This window comes from Narcine bancroftii, chromosome 1 (assembly GCF_036971445.1).
Source record: "Narcine bancroftii isolate sNarBan1 chromosome 1, sNarBan1.hap1, whole genome shotgun sequence".
NCBI lineage: Eukaryota > Metazoa > Chordata > Chondrichthyes > Torpediniformes > Narcinidae > Narcine > Narcine bancroftii.
This window is the reverse complement of record NC_091469.1, coordinates 253,450,327-253,467,494: the sequence shown is the minus strand read 5'-3', so window position 1 is coordinate 253,467,494 and position 17,168 is coordinate 253,450,327. Positions and strand designations below refer to the sequence as shown.

The window sequence follows — 17,168 nt, the reverse complement described above, 5'->3', positions numbered from 1 at the left end:
TCAATTTACTATGTGCTTCACAGATGTCCAATGGCCATAGGTGGACCAGAATGGTTTTGGATCAATTATTTTAATCCTGTAATTGGTTGGAAATTAATCTTCTAAAATTGGCTCTGTGAACAATGAGCAAACAATGAAAAGATTATCAGCATTTGGAATGTTGTTTTGTGGGAATAATAGGTTTTAAAATATATGGTTTGGATTCTCTGTTTACCCCGTATCGAGCCAGCAAAAGTAAAGTGTCACAACAGTTGTTTATAATTCAATCGTAATTTCATGTAGTTCACAAAAATTAGCTTGTACTAATCCACCGTTGTCTAAGGAGAGGGCGGCACAACACTATCAGTGCCAGCGACCTGGGTTCAAATCTGACACCGTCTATCAGGAGTTTGTACGTACTTCCTGGGACTGCGTGGGTTTCCTCCGGGTGCCTCAGTTTCCTCCCACTTTCCAAAGATGTACATACTCTAGGTTAATTGGTCACATGGGTGTATTTGGCCTGTCACCATGCAGTAACTCTAAATTAAAATTTTAATTACTGCTGTCTGGACCAGATATTTCCACTCATGAATCCCAGACTTCATCAAGGTGAAGTGGCCATGGTTTGATTCACTGTGCATCTTACACTGGTCCTTATTCAACAGATGCCAAATGCAGCCATTATCCTGGCTAGACACTGATATTGGCAATGAGTGGTATACAGTTCCCAGGGAACGAGAGGATGTTTGAGGGCTTGACTCATAAGGAGAGCCTAAATAGGTAGGAATGATCACCCTGGTGTGTAGCAGGCTGAGGGGTGACCTTACAGAGGTTGATAAAATTGTAAGGGGCATAAATAAGATGAATGGTTGGATTTTTTTCTCCCGAGAGGTGGGGTGGGGGGGATATAAAATGAGAGCATAAAATTAAGGTAAGAGAGCAAAAGTTTAAAAGTGATGAGGGGTACCTTTTTAAGACAGAAGGTGGGGGCTGAGTTGCCAGAGAAAAGTAGTAGAGGTCAGTGCAGTTGCAATATTCAAAACCCATATTATAAGGACAAGAAATATTTTTCAGTGGTTTTCAACCTTTTTTTTCCACTCACATTCCACCTTCAGTAATCCCTAATGCCATAGGTGATCTGTGCTTAGAAAGGGATATGAGTGGAAAGAAAAAGGTTGAAAACCATGTTTTAATCGTACCTAATTGATTCGTTATGTGCCCGGTTTCATAATTCCAATGAAAATTTTTCTCAAGCAAAATATTTCATTAACAATTGGGTCTAGAGCAGTGATTCTCAACTTTCCCTTCCCACTCACATACCACCTTAAGCAATCCCTTACTAATCACAGAGCACCGATGGCATAGGGATTACTTAAAAGTGGTATGTGAGTGGAAAGAAAAAGGTTGAAAACCACTGGGTTAGAATGATATAGGGCAAATAGGATGAGCTCAGATGGACAAGCACGGACAAGTTGGGCCAAAGGGTCTGTTTCTGTACTGCATGATTCTGTGACTGTGGGCTGGAAGAAGAGGAAGTGAGCTAGAGCCTTGAGCTCGCTTGGGTTTAGAGGGGTGGGGGGGAGGGGCTTCATCCTCTGAAAGACAGACAGCGCAGGAGCTCCCACCTCATCGCACGGCTCAGCTTCTCGTACGTCATGCTGCTGTTGTTTTTCTTCTTCCCCCAGAGCTGAGCCACAGCCTCAGACTTCAGGAAACGGAAAATCCCTTCCGACCGGTCTTCCCACTTGATCAGTCCAGGATTCTTCTCCGAATCCAGGAGGATGTCCCGAATGAACTCCCACAGATGTGTTCCCCGAGGACCTAAAGTGAGAAGGTTGAAAGAGCAAGTCTTTTAATGTTCTTTTTAATTTTAAAGATACAGCTCAGTAGAAGGCCTTTCTGGCCCATGAAACCCATGTCATCCAATTACACCCAACGCCTTTGATTCTGAAAGGGTTTTTCACAAAATCAGTGCTCTCCTCAGCTATGGAGAACTTTAATTTTGGTTGTTGTTGGAGAGTTGAAAACATAGCTGACATATTTAGTTACAACAAGGAAACAGATGGCCATACCCAGTCAAGATGTTCTTCTGCAGAGAAAACCAGAGGAAACTCCCTGTGGTCGCAGGGAGAACATGCAAACACCCCACAGGCAGCACCTAAGCTCAGAATTTGCACAGTTAGTATATTTCTGTTTTGTTCTCATTTCTTCCTTTTGTTATACATACACATATATATATTTCTTTACTTTGAGTACAGTTTACAGTTGCGAGGCAGTGAAGTCAGTATCACCTGGTGGCTTGAAGCAGTCATATAGTAGTTAGCGCTGCTGCCTCACAACTTGAGACCAGGATTCCATTGTGACTTCTGGTGCTGTCTGCATGGAGTTTGCACATTCTCCCAGTAACATGTAGGTTTCCTCTGGGTGCTTAAGTTTTATCCCACATCGCCAAGGCATCCGGGTTGGAAGATTAACTTGCAAATTATCCTTGGTGTACATTGGAGGCAGGGAGCATATGATAGGAATGTGGGAGGGAAAATAGGATTAGTGTAGGTACGTATTGAGAATACAGACCCAATGGTCTGTGGTCTGTGACTCAGCCCTAAATTGCTTACTTCTGAACAGAATCAGTTTCTCTTTATTCAACAGAAGCATCCACCTGATATTGTGAAATGTCAATCAAATTACATTTGTATTGTAATTACATTATGTGCTGCTGAAGATCCAGCTGCGCTGGATGGGTCACGTCTCCAGAATGGAGGACCATCGCCTTCCCAAGATCGTGTTATATGGCGAGCTCTCCACTGGCCACCGTGACAGAGGTGCACCAAAGAAAAGGTACAAGGACTGCCTAAAGAAATCTCTTGGTGCCTGCCACATTGACCACCGCCAGTGGGCTGATAACGCCTCAAACCGTGCATCTTGGCGCCTCACAGTTTGGCGGGCAGCAACCTCCTTTGAAGAAGACCGCAGAGCCCACCTCACTGACAAAAGGCAAAGGAGGAAAAACCCAACACCCAACCCCAACCAACCAATTTTCCCCTGCAACCGCTGCAATCGTGTCTGCCTGTCCCGCATCGGACTTGTCAGCCACAAACGAGCCTGCAGCTGACGTGGACTTTTTACCCCCTCCATAAATCTTCGTCCGCGAAGCCAAGCCAAAGAAAAAACATTGCAAGTCTCAATGTTTCATCATATGGTATTTGCATTCCAGGTGAATCTCTGCTGCATATCAAACACTGAATAAAGTCCTCCAGCTATAGTCTAATCATGGCTTTGTGCAGCTGTTAACAAGGCTTCACTGCCTGTTCACCCTTATCCTTGTTAAAAGTCTTGGGTTGCCACTTGGTGAACACTTCTCTCCAAGGAAGAGGCTGCACAAAGCGGGAAACATAGCCAAGTCCATCACAGGCACTGACCCATCCGGTGAAGGCAGCTATGGTGGCACGGTTAGCATAGCAGTTAGCCCAATGCTGTTTCAGCGCCTCAGCTATCGGGACTAGGGCTCGAATCCCGCACTATCTGTAAGGAGTTTGTACATTCTCTGTTTCTGCATGGGCTTTCCCCGGGGGCTCTGGTTTCCTCCCACACTTCAAAATGTACCTGGGTTACAATTAATTGGGTATAATTTGGCGGCACAGGCTCATGGGCCGAAACAGCCTGTTAATGTGTTGTATGTCTAAAATTTATTTAAAAATTAATCTATGTGAAATGCTGCCTCAAGAAGGCAGCCAACAAGCAATTAACACTTATAGGGCCAGAAACCCAGGTTCGAATTCCACACTGTCTGTAAGGAGTTTGTACGTACTCTCCCTATCTGCATGGGTTTTCTCCGGATGCTCCAGCTTCCACCCGCATTCTAAAGATGTACGGGGTTAGTAGGTTCATTAATCACATGGTGTATTTGGACGGTGCTGGTTTATGGGCCAGAAGGGTCTGTAACCGTATTGTATCTCCACATTAAAAACATCATAAAGGACCCCATTGCCCTGGTCACAATCTCTTCTTGCTGGCCAACACTCTAGGTTCAAGAATCTGACACCTATCAGACTCCTGAACCTCACCCCAGCCCCCAGTACTGTAAACCACTCTGGGGCTACTGCTTTATTAAGTGTCACTTTTTTCCTCTCACATGGGAAAGGTATAAAGTGATACAGACCTAATGTGGGCAAATATGAATAGTGTAGATGGGCCAAAAGGGTGGTACTGATGTAGGTGGTTGTCGGGCCCAGTTCTGCGCTATATGACTCGATAATGTGGTCCTCCAAATACAACGATCACTATATCTAACTATATTCCACCTTGCTTTTACTAGTCTAAAAAGGATAAATGGAAGGCACATAAATGGAAGGAATAGTTTCTAGATATTCCTTGGAAGTCGTGAGATATTTTGGATATCTTCCCAAATATTTGAGTTTTTCAGCAGCCCCAGGCACTGTAATACCAAAGATTTTACAGGCCAGAGGAATCTGTGGAAGAATATGTCCCAGTAAGTCGCACTCAGGGTTGTGCCTTATCCTGGAAGCATCAAACTTAAATCACACAGAATGACGTTGATTTTACAGCATGGGGACTGATTGTTTGAGTCAGCTCTTTGAGCATCTTCCCATTCCATTTCATTTAACCCCATCTAGATACTCTTAAATTTTATCAGCACTGACCTAAAAACCTCCAAACCAATTTAAGTTGCATCAAAATAGTGGTATCTTAGAACTTCAAAAGAGGAGGTCCGTGGTGGAAATCTTAACCATCAGTTGCATGTTTAGTGGGGTCTTCAGTCTGATCTCTATAACCTTCCGATTTAATTCAGAGACAGCTTCCTGTTTGGGACATTTCCCATAAATATAGTATTCAGGATCAGGGGGGCAGAGCTAATTTTTTAGGTGTTGGAGCTCACCAAAAACTGCGACAAGGAGGTGCCTGGAGCCGCCCTTTGAGTTGCAGGAGCTGCCCCCTGAGGTGACGGAGAGGTCCTCCCGTGAGTTCCAGCAGTACTGCACCCCTGTTCAGGATATCTTCAGCCAAATCTTTCTCTTGCTCATTACTTTTTTTCTTTCCCGAAAATCACCTCAAGATGTTATTTATTTCCTTGAAGCTCTTTACAGGCAGAAGAGTTAGGAGTCAGATGACAGTTTTCATCTAAGTGAAAGTTGGGTTTTGATTTCAGTAACTTAGCAGCTTGTTGGAGTTTGGAATTCATTGCCTTATGACTGAAGCATATTCAGCACAACATTAAAAAGCGAGTTAGATGCCTCACAGCATGTAGGTCCATGGTGAAAGTATAGCAAACTCATTGGTAACTCTGACATTTGAATCTTGGACTGAATTACGTTCTGTGCTACGGCTCAGAAAGCAAAAGATGCCTTGAAGCCACTGACATCTTATTTCAGTTAAAGGGGTTCATGTTTCATTTGCAACATTCTTGAACTTGATCCAACTTTGTCAAACTGCAACGATCTTAAAAGCGTGAGAAAAGGGAAAATTCCAAATTCGCTGCATTCCCTGCAGCGCGGGTAGTGTAGCAGTTTGAGTCTGGGTTCAAGTCTGGCCCTCTCTGTAAGGAGTTGGTACATTATTCCTGGGACCTGCATGGGTTTCCTCCCAGTGCTCTGATGTCCTCCCACCCATCAAAACCATACTCGGGTTGGAGGTTAATTGGAGTATTTGGGTGGCACGGGCTCATGGGCCGGAAGGGCCTGTTACTGTGCTGGATCTCTAAAATTAAAACAGTTTTAAAAAAACTTAAAACTGCAGTGCCCACCAAAAATGAAGCCTTCTAGACTCTTGCTCGTCAGCCAAAGACCTGCCCGAAGATCAAGGGCATCAAAACTCTGTCGCCCATATTTAGCACCAGAACTCACTCACTCATCACTCTGAGCTTAAGGTTCCCAGTCCAGCAATTTTTCAGTTTCATAATTCTCATCTCCATTCTGAAATCCTACTGTGACTTTGCCTTCCCTACAAACTCTGTAACCTCCTCTAGTCTGACAACTCCATGCGATGCTTTATTCACGTGTGGACAAAACACATTAGCCTGCAAAGTTGTTAACATCTGGGAGCATGTCTAAAATTAGGAGTAGTTCTCTGCATGGATTCAAGATTCATTTATTGTCATGTAATCGTACAGAACATGTAATATGACACAAAATTGACTTCTGCCTGCCATAAGGCAAAGAGTCGCCATTAGTATTGCCTGGTGCCACTTACAGTACAAGAGAAAGAGAAGCAAAAGAGAGTCCCATCAAAGTCACTGAGTGTCCGTGGATTCACTTCCTGCACTCCCACAACCTCTACATCTGCACAGACACCTGCTCGATCCGACAACCTGAGCTCCAGATGAAAACCTCCGACACAATCAGGAAATCTTCAGCACCCGAGGCCCTTCGGGAGCCCTTCTTGTCCTCAGCACCCTCTCAAATCCTATTTCTGATACTTGCAGCCTGTATGACTCCCTTAGCTGCTGAGTCCCTTTCCAGTTTGCCGCCATGGTCACCGTTCTGTAGGGTTGTCTTCTCTAATTTTCCGCTGTTCTCCCAGAGTCTGCAACCCCTCGAAGCCGCTGCCGAGCATAGGTGCCGCCATCTTGCGCACAGAGCCCTCGATTACAGGATTTTAAATAAAAATACCATCAGCTCCTTTAACAGTCCATTTAAAGCCTGCACAGAGACATTGGCATTAGAACCAAACAATGGAACTCTTCAGTAGCAGCACCATGTCTCTGCTCCCCGCTCTCCCAAGTCTGCATCAATGGCAGCATTGCCATTACAGCAGCTCCGGCAGTGCCATCATTTTGAGGCAATTAGAGTAGGTTATTAGGTTGGCACAATTCTGGGCTGAAATATTTCCATGAAATATCCAAGCAACACACTGACACAGCCAGAACCAGAATTATCTTCAGCTGATTACCCAGACCTTCTTCCAAAGTCATTGAGTCATACAATTATCCAGCACGAGAATGACTCTTTGGCCCAACTCTTTCTCACCAGTCAAACTGCTAGTTCGATTTAAGGTCATAAGACGTAAAAGCAGAAATAGGCCATTCAGCCCATCAAGTCTTCATCACTATTTAATCATGAGCTGATCCATTCTCCCACTCAGCCCTACTGCCTGGCCTTCTCCCCATAACCTTTGATGCCCTGGCTAATCAAGAACCTATCCACCTCTAAGTACTCCTAATGACCTGGTCTCCACAATTGCCCGTAGCCACAAATTCCACAGATTTACCAACCTCTGGCTGAAGACATTTCTCCATATCTCTGTTCTAAGTGGACACCCTTCAATCCTGAAGTTGTGCCCTCTTGCCCTAGATTCTTCCACCATGGGCAAACAACCTTTCTACATCTACTCTGTCCATGCCTTTCAAAGTTCGAAATGTTTTGATGAAATCTCCCCTCATTCTCCTAAATTCCAATGAGGATAGGCCAAGAGTGTTTGAATGCTTATCATATGATAACCCTTTCATTCCCAGAATCATCCTTGTGAACCTCCTCTCCAATATCAGCACATCCTTTCTTAAATGAGGAGGCCAAAACAGCTCACATTTTCCCAAGTGAGGCCTCACCAGTGCCTTATAAAGCCTCAGCATTCCATCCCTGCCCTTATATTCTATTCCTCCTGAAATGAACACCAGGATTGTACTTGCCTTCTTCACCACCGTCTCAACCTGCAAGTTTACTTTCAGGCGATCCTGCACGAGGACTCCTAGGTCCTTTTGCACCTGGGTATTTTCAGTTTTATCCACATTTAAAAAATAGTCTACCCATTTATTTTTCTCTACCAATGCATGACCAACCTGTATTCTGACTATGGTTCCTGAATCAGCCAAAGCTCAACCGATATTAATATATTTTCTGTTACACCATGGGCTCTTATCTTGTTAAGTAGCCTCGTATGCAGCATTCACCGCATCTCTTTTATCTAGCCATCAAAGGCTTGTCAAGCAAGATTTTCCCTTAAGGAAATCATGCTGGTTTGGCCTATTTTTTTATTTGCTTTCAAGTTCTCTGTAACCGTACTTTGACAACCGACTCCAACATCTTCTAAACCACTGACATCAAGATAACCGATCTATAATTTCCTTTCTGCTGCCTCCCTCCCTTCTTGAATAGTGGGTGACATTTACAATTTTACAGCCACCTGGGATCACGCCAGAATCTACCGATTTCTGAAAGATCATTACCAATGTCTTCATAATCTCTATCGTTGCTTCTTTCAGGACCCGAGGGTGCAGTCCATCCAGTCCAGGAGGCTTATCCGTCCTTAGACCGGTCAGCTTTCTGAGCACCTTCTCCCTTGCAATAGAAACTGCACTCACTTCCCTTCCCCGATACCCCTGAAACATCCTGCACACGGCTAATGCCTTCCACAGTGATGCAAAATACTCATTTATTTCCTCTGCCATCTCCTTGTCTCCCATTATTATTTCTCCAGTATTATTTTCTAATGGTTCCACATCTACTCTCACATCTCTTCTACTCTTTATATACTTGAAGAAGCTTTTTGTACTCTTTTTGATATTACTTGCCGGCCTAACTTCCTACATCATCTTTTCCCTCCTGATGAATGTTTCGGTTACCTTGTGCAAGTTTTTTTTAAACTTCCCGATCCTCTACCTTCCCACAAATTCTTGCTTTTACTTTTACATTGACTTTCACAGCCACAGTTGTGACATTTATCCATCTGAATAATTCCTTAGTGCCCCCTTCCCATCTACTTCTGCCCAGTTTTTCTCTCAAGCCTCTGAAATACCAACATCTGACAGTTTCTCGCTGTTAAATCTCAAATTGAAATCAAATTTGACTGCATTTGACCCGTACCCTTTGAAGATGTTCCGATCCACGTCCCTGTCTACATGTCTTTTAAATGTCAAAATTGTACCACCTTGACTGGTAGCAGCTTGTTTCCGACATGCACTACCCTCTGTGTGAAAAAGCCGCCCCTTAGGTTTCCCTCTCACCTTAAATCTCTTCTTTAGACTCACCTACCCTGGGTGGAAAATATCCGTGATCATTCACCTTATCTATGGCTCTGCGATTTTATAAACCTGTTCACAGTTGCCCACTCAGCCTTCTATTCTCTAAGATAAGCCATTCTTGTTGAGGCTATATGCCCCCCCCCAAACATTTCAGTGGGGGGGGGTCACAGACTGAAATGATAGAATATTTTTATGTTTTTTATGCAGTCAGTAGGAAAGAAGTACGGAAGAAACCAACTAAACGACTGCTTCACTGGGAAGAAGGGCCCATAGACTTTGAGCAGAGTCCTAAAGGCACCAAAGCTAAGAGAAGGGCGAGAATACCTGCTCTGAGTAAAAAAAAACCAGCCTATCCTACGATGAATTACCTTGAAAGGATGTTGACAGGTTCTGTGTGCAAATATTGATAGCACTTGATCTGCGAATAGAATTGGCCTCAAAATCGTTCCTGTTTGTTGACTTAAGTAGGGCAGGTTATGCGATCTTTCAATTGTCACTTAACAAGAGGTGAGAGGGTAAAATGTAAAACTGGTTGAACGAGGACATACCCATTTCAAAAATGCAAAATATGAATTTGGAAATCTGGGGAGAAGAAGAATATTAAGTACTCGGACTATTCTAATTGTATAATATGGGGGCTTCCATATTAATAAGTAAAAGCCTGAAAAACTGAAGCAGAAGTAATTTTAGTAGAGCTAATATTGCCAATTGCTGCAGACTCTGAGGTGGGAACAGTGCGCTGACTTGAATTCACAGTCTAACGTTTGAGCCAATGACACACTCCCAGACAAAGGAAAAAAATGACACCCGCCATGAGCACAAGCTTTCCTGGCCTGCAATGTGGTCACGGCCAAGAAATCTTCAAATATTCACAGAGGCCAGCCCTCTACATCATCCAAACTACTAACACTTTCCCATTGTACTTCAGCCATGACAAATACATGTTGGTCAATATTTCACAGAGAAGGCTCTGCTAGTCCAGAAAATGAGTTAAAGAGGATTGATTTGTCATTTTGCATAACAGACATTTTCACCCAACAGTTCCAGCTTCTGCCATTGCTCTGCACAATGGGGAGACAGCGGTCGCTGGGTTCGGCAGCAAAATAGACTGTGAGGGAGGAACTCAGCAGGTCGAGCAGCATCAGTAGGAGTAAATGTATGCTCAAAGTCAGAGTCAAGGTTCAGATTTATTGTCAGAGTACCTACACGATACCATGTACAAACCAGAGATTCTCTTTTCCTGCAGCCCAGGCCAAATTTCTCATTACTGGCAACTATAAACTGTACTCAAAATAAAGAAATATATATATATATATGTGTGTGTGTGTATGTATGTATAAAAAAAGGAAGAAATGAGACAAAACAAAAATATACTAACTGTGCAAATTCTTTTCTCCCAATGATGCTGCTTGACCTGCTGAGTTCCTCCAGCAGATGTATCTGGCAGCAAAACACGACACATCCTTCCCCATTCTGTTCATTTGTTACTAGATTACATTCCTCCCTGTCTTTCTATCCCCTACAACATACAGCTCTTTTAAACCTGAGCTTTCATTCACTCAAGCAAGTGGAAATCCTTCTGAAACCCTCAACACCTACTCTCAACTCATCCATTTGGAATATCGCTCTGTCAGTCTCCTCACACAGGAGCTTGTTTTGCAAGGTGATGACCTAGAGGGAGATTATAGGAGTTTATTGTCGTATCCATAAGTGCAGTGTATGGATGCAATGGAAGTTTTATTTGCTGCTGCTTCACAGATACATAAAACACTCTGACAAAATAATGCCAAGAAATGAAAATCAGACAGTTCCATGAAAGGCAAAAAAGATAAGGCAATCATCCCTCAGTCTCCTTGGCTCTAGGGTAGACAAACCCAGCCCATGTTATATCTCCAAGTAATAAACCAAGAAACATCCTGGTGAAGACAAAATCAACTGCAGATGCTGGAATCCGGGACAAAAAACAGAACTCCGTGGTCAGGCAGCATCTGGGGAGGAGGAAGGTGTAAGTTCATTTTAAATTGCCTTGTAAAATAGGGTTAACTGGGCAATTTTCTAGGTTGAAGACCCAGCTACAGGACTATGTGAAAGGGCTGAACTGGACAAGCCCAGTCAAAATCTATCTAGGTCCCAGATCTACTTTGGAGGTTCATGGAACCCAGTAAAACTTACCCGGGCGTCCTCCTCTGCCTATTTGAAAGGGGAAATGGCTCACCAGGTTACTCTGGAATTTAAACAGAAAGAACACGGGGAACAGGACTGCGTGACGTGTCACTCACCACATCCATTGGAGCTGAAAACACATTGAGTTATTGAGTTCTGAGGCACAAAAACTGGCTCTTCAATGCAACGTGTCCATTCCGACCAAATTATTCCCATTTGCCTGCATATGACCCTCTAAAATCTTTCTATTCATGTAGCTGTCTAAATGTTCTTTAAACGTTACAATTGTGCCCACCTCTACCACTTCCACTGGCAGCTTGTTCCATGTACTCACCACCCTCTGTGTAGAAAGTGCCCTTTTAAATCTTTCCTCTCTCCTGAAATATGTGCCCTCTCGTTTTAGGCACAGTTGTCCACGATGCCGCAAAATGAAAATGATGATGTACAAGTGTCCAGACTTGGAGGATGCAGAAATCCTGCAGGATTGGCGACAGGAGTAGCTTACAGTGCTAGAGAAGGTCAAGGCCGTGCTTTCAAAGCAATGGAGAACAAATGCAAGTCATCATTAAGGGTTCAAGCTCATTAGATGATATGTGGCTGATTAAAAGGTGGTGCCACCAGCTCATTGGCTCCTCTGGAGTAATGTCCAGTCATGCCTGAGCAACTTGTGAAACATTCGGCAGTTTAATTTAATTTAATTTTTTTAAATTAATAATTCCAGCACATGAAACCTGTGTCATGCAATTAACCTACTAATTCTGTACACTTTGGAGGGTGGGTGGAAACTGGAACACCCAGAGAAAACCCATACAGATCATGGGGAGAATGTACAAACTCCTTACAGAAGTGCAGGATTCCAACCTGGGTCACTGACACTGTAAGAGACTTGCATCAATCATGTGCTAACTGCGCCATCCCTTTGGAAGAGATGTTTGGATGTTAAAAATGGATCAGGATTAGATTTTTACTTACTGTGTCTTTTTCCAGCTCTCTGGGACTGGGGCTGGCATTCTTTACTTTGATAATCTACAAGGAGAAAAACATTATTGGTAATCATTTTAACTTCTTGTTTACAAATAGTTAATCCACTACCCAAGCACTGTGATTGCAAATGTGGAGTTCAATAACTACCCAGAGGCCATTCCCATTAAACAACATCCTCTCCACACTGAGTTTTAGTGAAGCCAACACTCTCACTGCTCGAAGCCTGTGTGACTCCCATGTCTCAAGCTGAGGGTTCCTTGCTGTCAAACACCAGTGGAGCCTGATGGTGCCATGTTAAGTGGATGTTCATCAAAGGGACAGGGAGAAAAACTGGAGAGGTTCATCTCTTCTTTCCCCATCATCGACTTCAGATTAATCTTCCACTCCCTCTCACCAAGAACGACACACCACTTGCCAAGAGTTAGAGCAATAAGGGTTCTACAGCAAGGAAACAGCCCCCTCGGCCCCCAACCTGTCCCTGCCGACCAAACTAGTCCCATTTCCCTGTGTTTGTCCTTATCCCTCTCAACCTTTCCTATACATGCACCTGTCTAAAAGTCTTTTAAACGCTACAGTTGTCATTAGCTTCATCACCTCCTCTGGCAGCTTGTTCTATATATCCAGCACTGTGTGTGCCTCAGATGCTCCTCAGGTCCTTTTTAAATCTTTCCCTTCTCATTTTAAATCTATGCTCTCTCATTTTAGATTCCACGACTCTGTGGAAAAAATATACGACTATTTAAATCATCTAAGCTCATAATTTTATAAACGTCCACAAAGTCTCCCCTCATTCTCCTATATTCAAGGGAAAAAAGTTCCCAAACTTTCCTAATTCAAACCTATCATCCCTGCTAACATCCTCATGGATCTTTCCTGCATCTTTTCCATATTTATGCTATCCATCCTATATCTAGGTGACTAGATTTGTATTACAATACTCCAAGTGTGGTCTCACCAATGCCTTGCACAGTTGTTACTTGGCATTCCTGGTTTACTCAATAAGAAATGTCCTGCAGATAAAGCTGTAATTCCCAAAGGCTCCAGGAAAATCTTGGAAGTTTCATAACTCCATTGTCTTCAGGTTGCCTCTAACTTTGCAGTGATCTGTTGGATCAAAAACCCCTTTTGCACCTGAGAGTGATCACTGATATCTTTCCTATAGCTGGGTGATCAAAGCTGTACAAAAGCGCACCGAATGCAGTCTCATCAATGCCTTGTTCAGCTGTAACATGAGTCCCTCTTCCATCAATGCCTTGTTCAGCTGTAACATGACGTCCCTCTTCCTGTACTCAATGTCTTAACTGATGAAGGCAAGCATTTCAGACTCTCTTCAGAACCCTGTCTACCTATGTTGCAGCTTGCATAAAACCTACATACTTGTAACCCCCCCCCCCCCAAGTATCCCTGTTCTTTGCAATCGTTCCTGAATTTTTTTCCCAAGTGGTTGGCTTCCATCTTCCATCTTACTCCCTCCTCCCATCCACCCACCAACCTTTAGCACATGCTCACCAACCTCATAACACACACCCAGGTGAGCATATCTGGTGATTTAGCCACAGCCAACCACTCTCACCTCCTCTGATTTGAAAGCCGTGCCAATGTCCTGAAAAAGTATTACCTGGAATGCCCTGGGGGGCAGGATTCAATGCAATCTCTGCTCTTCCAACTTCCCTCTCCTCAGCATGACCTGCAACAAGGAGAATACCAAATTTCAGCTCAGGACATGCTCTCCAAACTGACCACTGTTACTGTCAAATATTCTTCTAAGCCACATTGGCAATTAGTAATTTCAAACCAAACAAAGGAATAGACAATGATGTTGGTTGCCACCAGAGCAATCCCTGCAGTCGATTCTTCCCCCACCATCCTACACTCATTCTACCTATTTCCCTGTAGTCTTACAGCTCTATGTTCTCTCACGTACCCATCAACTTTCCTTTGATTCTATTTTGCCAGCTCACCCCCATTCTGGGGAATTGACATTGACCAATTAACCTATCAATCAGCAGGTGTTTTTTGGGATGTGGGAGGATACTGGAGCATCCCCGTGGGAAACCCATCTGGTTATAAGGGACAACGCCTGGGATCAGGATCTGGCATTGAATCTGGGTCCCTGGAACTCTGAGACATGTGCTCTCTGAATACACCACTCAATCCTGGTGTTACTTAGTTGTATAATCACAGCAAGAAATTAATAAATAGGCAAACTTAAACCTCTTACTTTAGCTTGGAATATATTGCATTGCTCCCAGGCATAACATGTATAAAGTGTGATGTTTCTTTTATTGTAATAAAGAAACTTGGGTTCTTTTAAAACAACTATATTTTATTAGCCATTGAACTCATTCATGACTGTGTGGAAGCATCCATCTTGAATCCAACTGAAGCTGCCACAAACTAGTCTCCGGCTCCCTCTATTGGTCAGGAGGATCATTAGCACTCTATCATTACATCCCTTTTCCTTGAGATTTTTAATCTAACAACATGACTCATTAATACAGTATTAATTTCAATTTAAATATAAATATAAACACAACAACAGCAGAACAAACTTTTTAAGTGTGCAGCTCATGGCACCCAGGCCACACCCTCTTCACTTTGCTACCATCAGGAAGCCGGTACAGGAGCCTAAAGATGAGCCCTCAATGGCACAGGGACAGCTTCTTCTCTGCTACCATCAGATTCTTGATTAATCAATAAACCATAGACACTGCCTTACTTTTTGTCCACTACTATTTTTGCTTTTATTTAATATATTAGTGTTGTAAGATGGTTCCATAATATGAATGTTTGCACTGTGATGCTGCCACAAAACTCCAAATTTCATGACTTGTTCAAAACATAAATTCTGATTCTGATTCTTTTTCTTTTAGAGATTCAGTTTGACAGGTTCTTTGATAATGCATGTGGATCTTAACACAGGTGCTTATGTCGGCTCTGCTGGTCCACTACTGACTAACACTGGTGGTGTTTCCTCTGTTGCTGTGCAGGCTGGATCTTCTGCATTGGTCTGTTCCAGCAGTGTCCCTTGCATTTGCAGCAGGCTCTTTCGATTCCTCCTCAGTATTTGACCATCATCAGTTCTGACAGTGTAGAATCTGGGATTTACTTCCTCCAGAACAGGAGCCTTTATGTCCCAAATGTTGGAATCTCTGAGTCTCACTGTGTCATGCTGTGCCAGTGGCCCTAAGCTTCTCGTTGACTTTTCATAGTTTGCCTTTAGACTTTATTGCAGAAGCTTTTGTTTAAGTTTGACATTTTCAACATCTCCGTTCTTGTTTGGGCCTGCAGAGTAGGGCAGTGTGGTGCATAGTCTACATCGCATCAGAAGCTCAGTGGATGACATGCCATGTTCAAGTGGCAAAGCTCCGTAACTCAATAGAGCTCGATATGGATTTGAGCCACTGTCTAGTGCTTTCTTGAGCAACTGTTTAACTATGTGAACTCTTTTCTCTACTTTACTGTTGACTGTGGATGCAGGGGACTTGAAGCCACATGTCAAAAGTATTGCTCTTCTGCAAAGTTCTCTAATTCTCTACAGCTGTAGCATGGTCCTTTATCACTGTAGACAATTTGAGGAATTCCATGTCTTGTAAAGACCAATTTCATATATTGGATTACACAAGCAGCAGATATGCTAGGAAGCAGCACAATCTCCAGATAGTTCGATAGATAATCAATATCAGCAAATAATTATTTCCATCAATGTGGAACAAATCAGTCCCAACTTTCTGCCAGGGTTCCGTTGGTGTCAGTTATTATCATGGGTTCCTTTATCTGCTTTGTGTGATGTTTCAAACAGGTCTCACAGCTTGAGACCATCCTGTCAGTCAGTGTTATTTATTGGCCCTCCTTGAGGGCCAATAAACAACAGTTCTGGCCCATTTCTCCATTCCAAGGTGCCCCTTGTGCACCCTTTTCAGCATCTCTTGTCACAGTGATTGAGGAATGATAATTTTGCTCTGTCCGAGTGGAAGCCCATTGACAACACTCCGCTCAGCTCTGATGTTGCAGTATGGCTGACATTCACCTCTAGGCCATCCTTCATTCAGATTCTTGATGACCCTCTGTAGAATTGTCTCCTTTATTTGTTCCATTTGTATGCTATGACACAGTCCATTTGTCCTGCTCAACTCTGTTCATGCTTGGCTGTTCAGTATTTGTTGGTTTATAGTCGTTCTGCCCTACCATGCCAGCAAAAAGTGTATCACTTTATAGTGGTCTATAGCAGTTTCTTCTATAGTGCGTACAGTTTCACTTCTGTTTTGTTTACTTTTGGAAAAACATTGCTTTGCATAGTGATTCTGCCCTTTGCCCTTATTACAGACTTTTCCATTGATGGGGCATTGTTTTGGTGCATATTGGGTGCCACATCATTTGCAAATGAATGTCTCTCCTTTTTGTTGTTTTCTATGTCTCATTTGTTGTTCATGTGTGTGGACGTACTGTGGTTATGGCTATGCCTTTGTTTTCACTGACTTTTGCACTCTCACTGAACTTTTTTTGTGTGGTGCAGAGCTATTTCACTGGTGTGGCATATCTTCACAGCTCGAGCTAAGGGAAGCTCTGTCTCTCACATCAAGCTCACTCTCACTTTCTTACCAAAAATGCTGAATACAATTTGATCACAGATCATTGAACCTTGCAGCAATTCAAGTCCATAAAAAGTATCAAAGCTCACTCCCTGCAGCTGCGCGTGCAAATGAAACATGTACCTCTCAAAAGTTTGATTTTTCTTTGGTGAACAGTGTTCATCAAAGATCCTGATAACCTTATCGAACTTGACCTGGTCTTCTGCCTCGACAAAAACAAATGTATTGAAAACCTCTAGTACTTGAGGTCCCACCACAATAAGTAGCAGTGCAATCTTCCATGTATCAGTCTGATAGTGAGTCCAATGGCTTGCAGGTTCGGCAAGAATCTTTGTTTGAACAACATCCACTCATGGTCAACATTTCCAGTCCAATTTACAGCATCAGGAGTTTTCACACTTTCAATTTCTCTGCTGCAATCGACTGATTCTCACTCTGCACACTCCAGGTGTTTATTCCACTCCTGGTACCAAGTG

The 17,168-nt window shown here is 43.2% G+C and overlaps 1 protein-coding gene and 1 long non-coding RNA gene across 3 annotated transcripts in view; one reads left to right on the top strand and one right to left on the bottom strand.

Annotated features, from left to right (window-relative positions):
- LOC138741486 (uncharacterized) overlaps nt 1-11,736 on the top strand; it is a 30,208-nt gene extending 18,472 nt beyond the window's left edge. For both annotated transcript variants that reach the window (XR_011343521.1, XR_011343522.1), the window contains 2 exons: nt 1,665-1,813; nt 11,520-11,736. This is a non-coding gene — a long non-coding RNA (uncharacterized lncRNA). The remainder of the gene's footprint in view (nt 1-1,664; nt 1,814-11,519) is intronic.
- The window catches only part of ehf (ets homologous factor), a 66,298-nt gene that overhangs the window by 10,220 nt on the left and 38,910 nt on the right, over nt 1-17,168 (bottom strand). The window contains exons 5-7 of the mRNA XM_069895626.1: nt 13,719-13,787; nt 12,089-12,142; nt 1,605-1,800 (exon numbers count right to left, since the gene is read on the bottom strand). Of these exons, the coding sequence (XP_069751727.1) occupies nt 1,605-1,800; nt 12,089-12,142; nt 13,719-13,787 (319 nt within the window). The remainder of the gene's footprint in view (nt 1-1,604; nt 1,801-12,088; nt 12,143-13,718; nt 13,788-17,168) is intronic.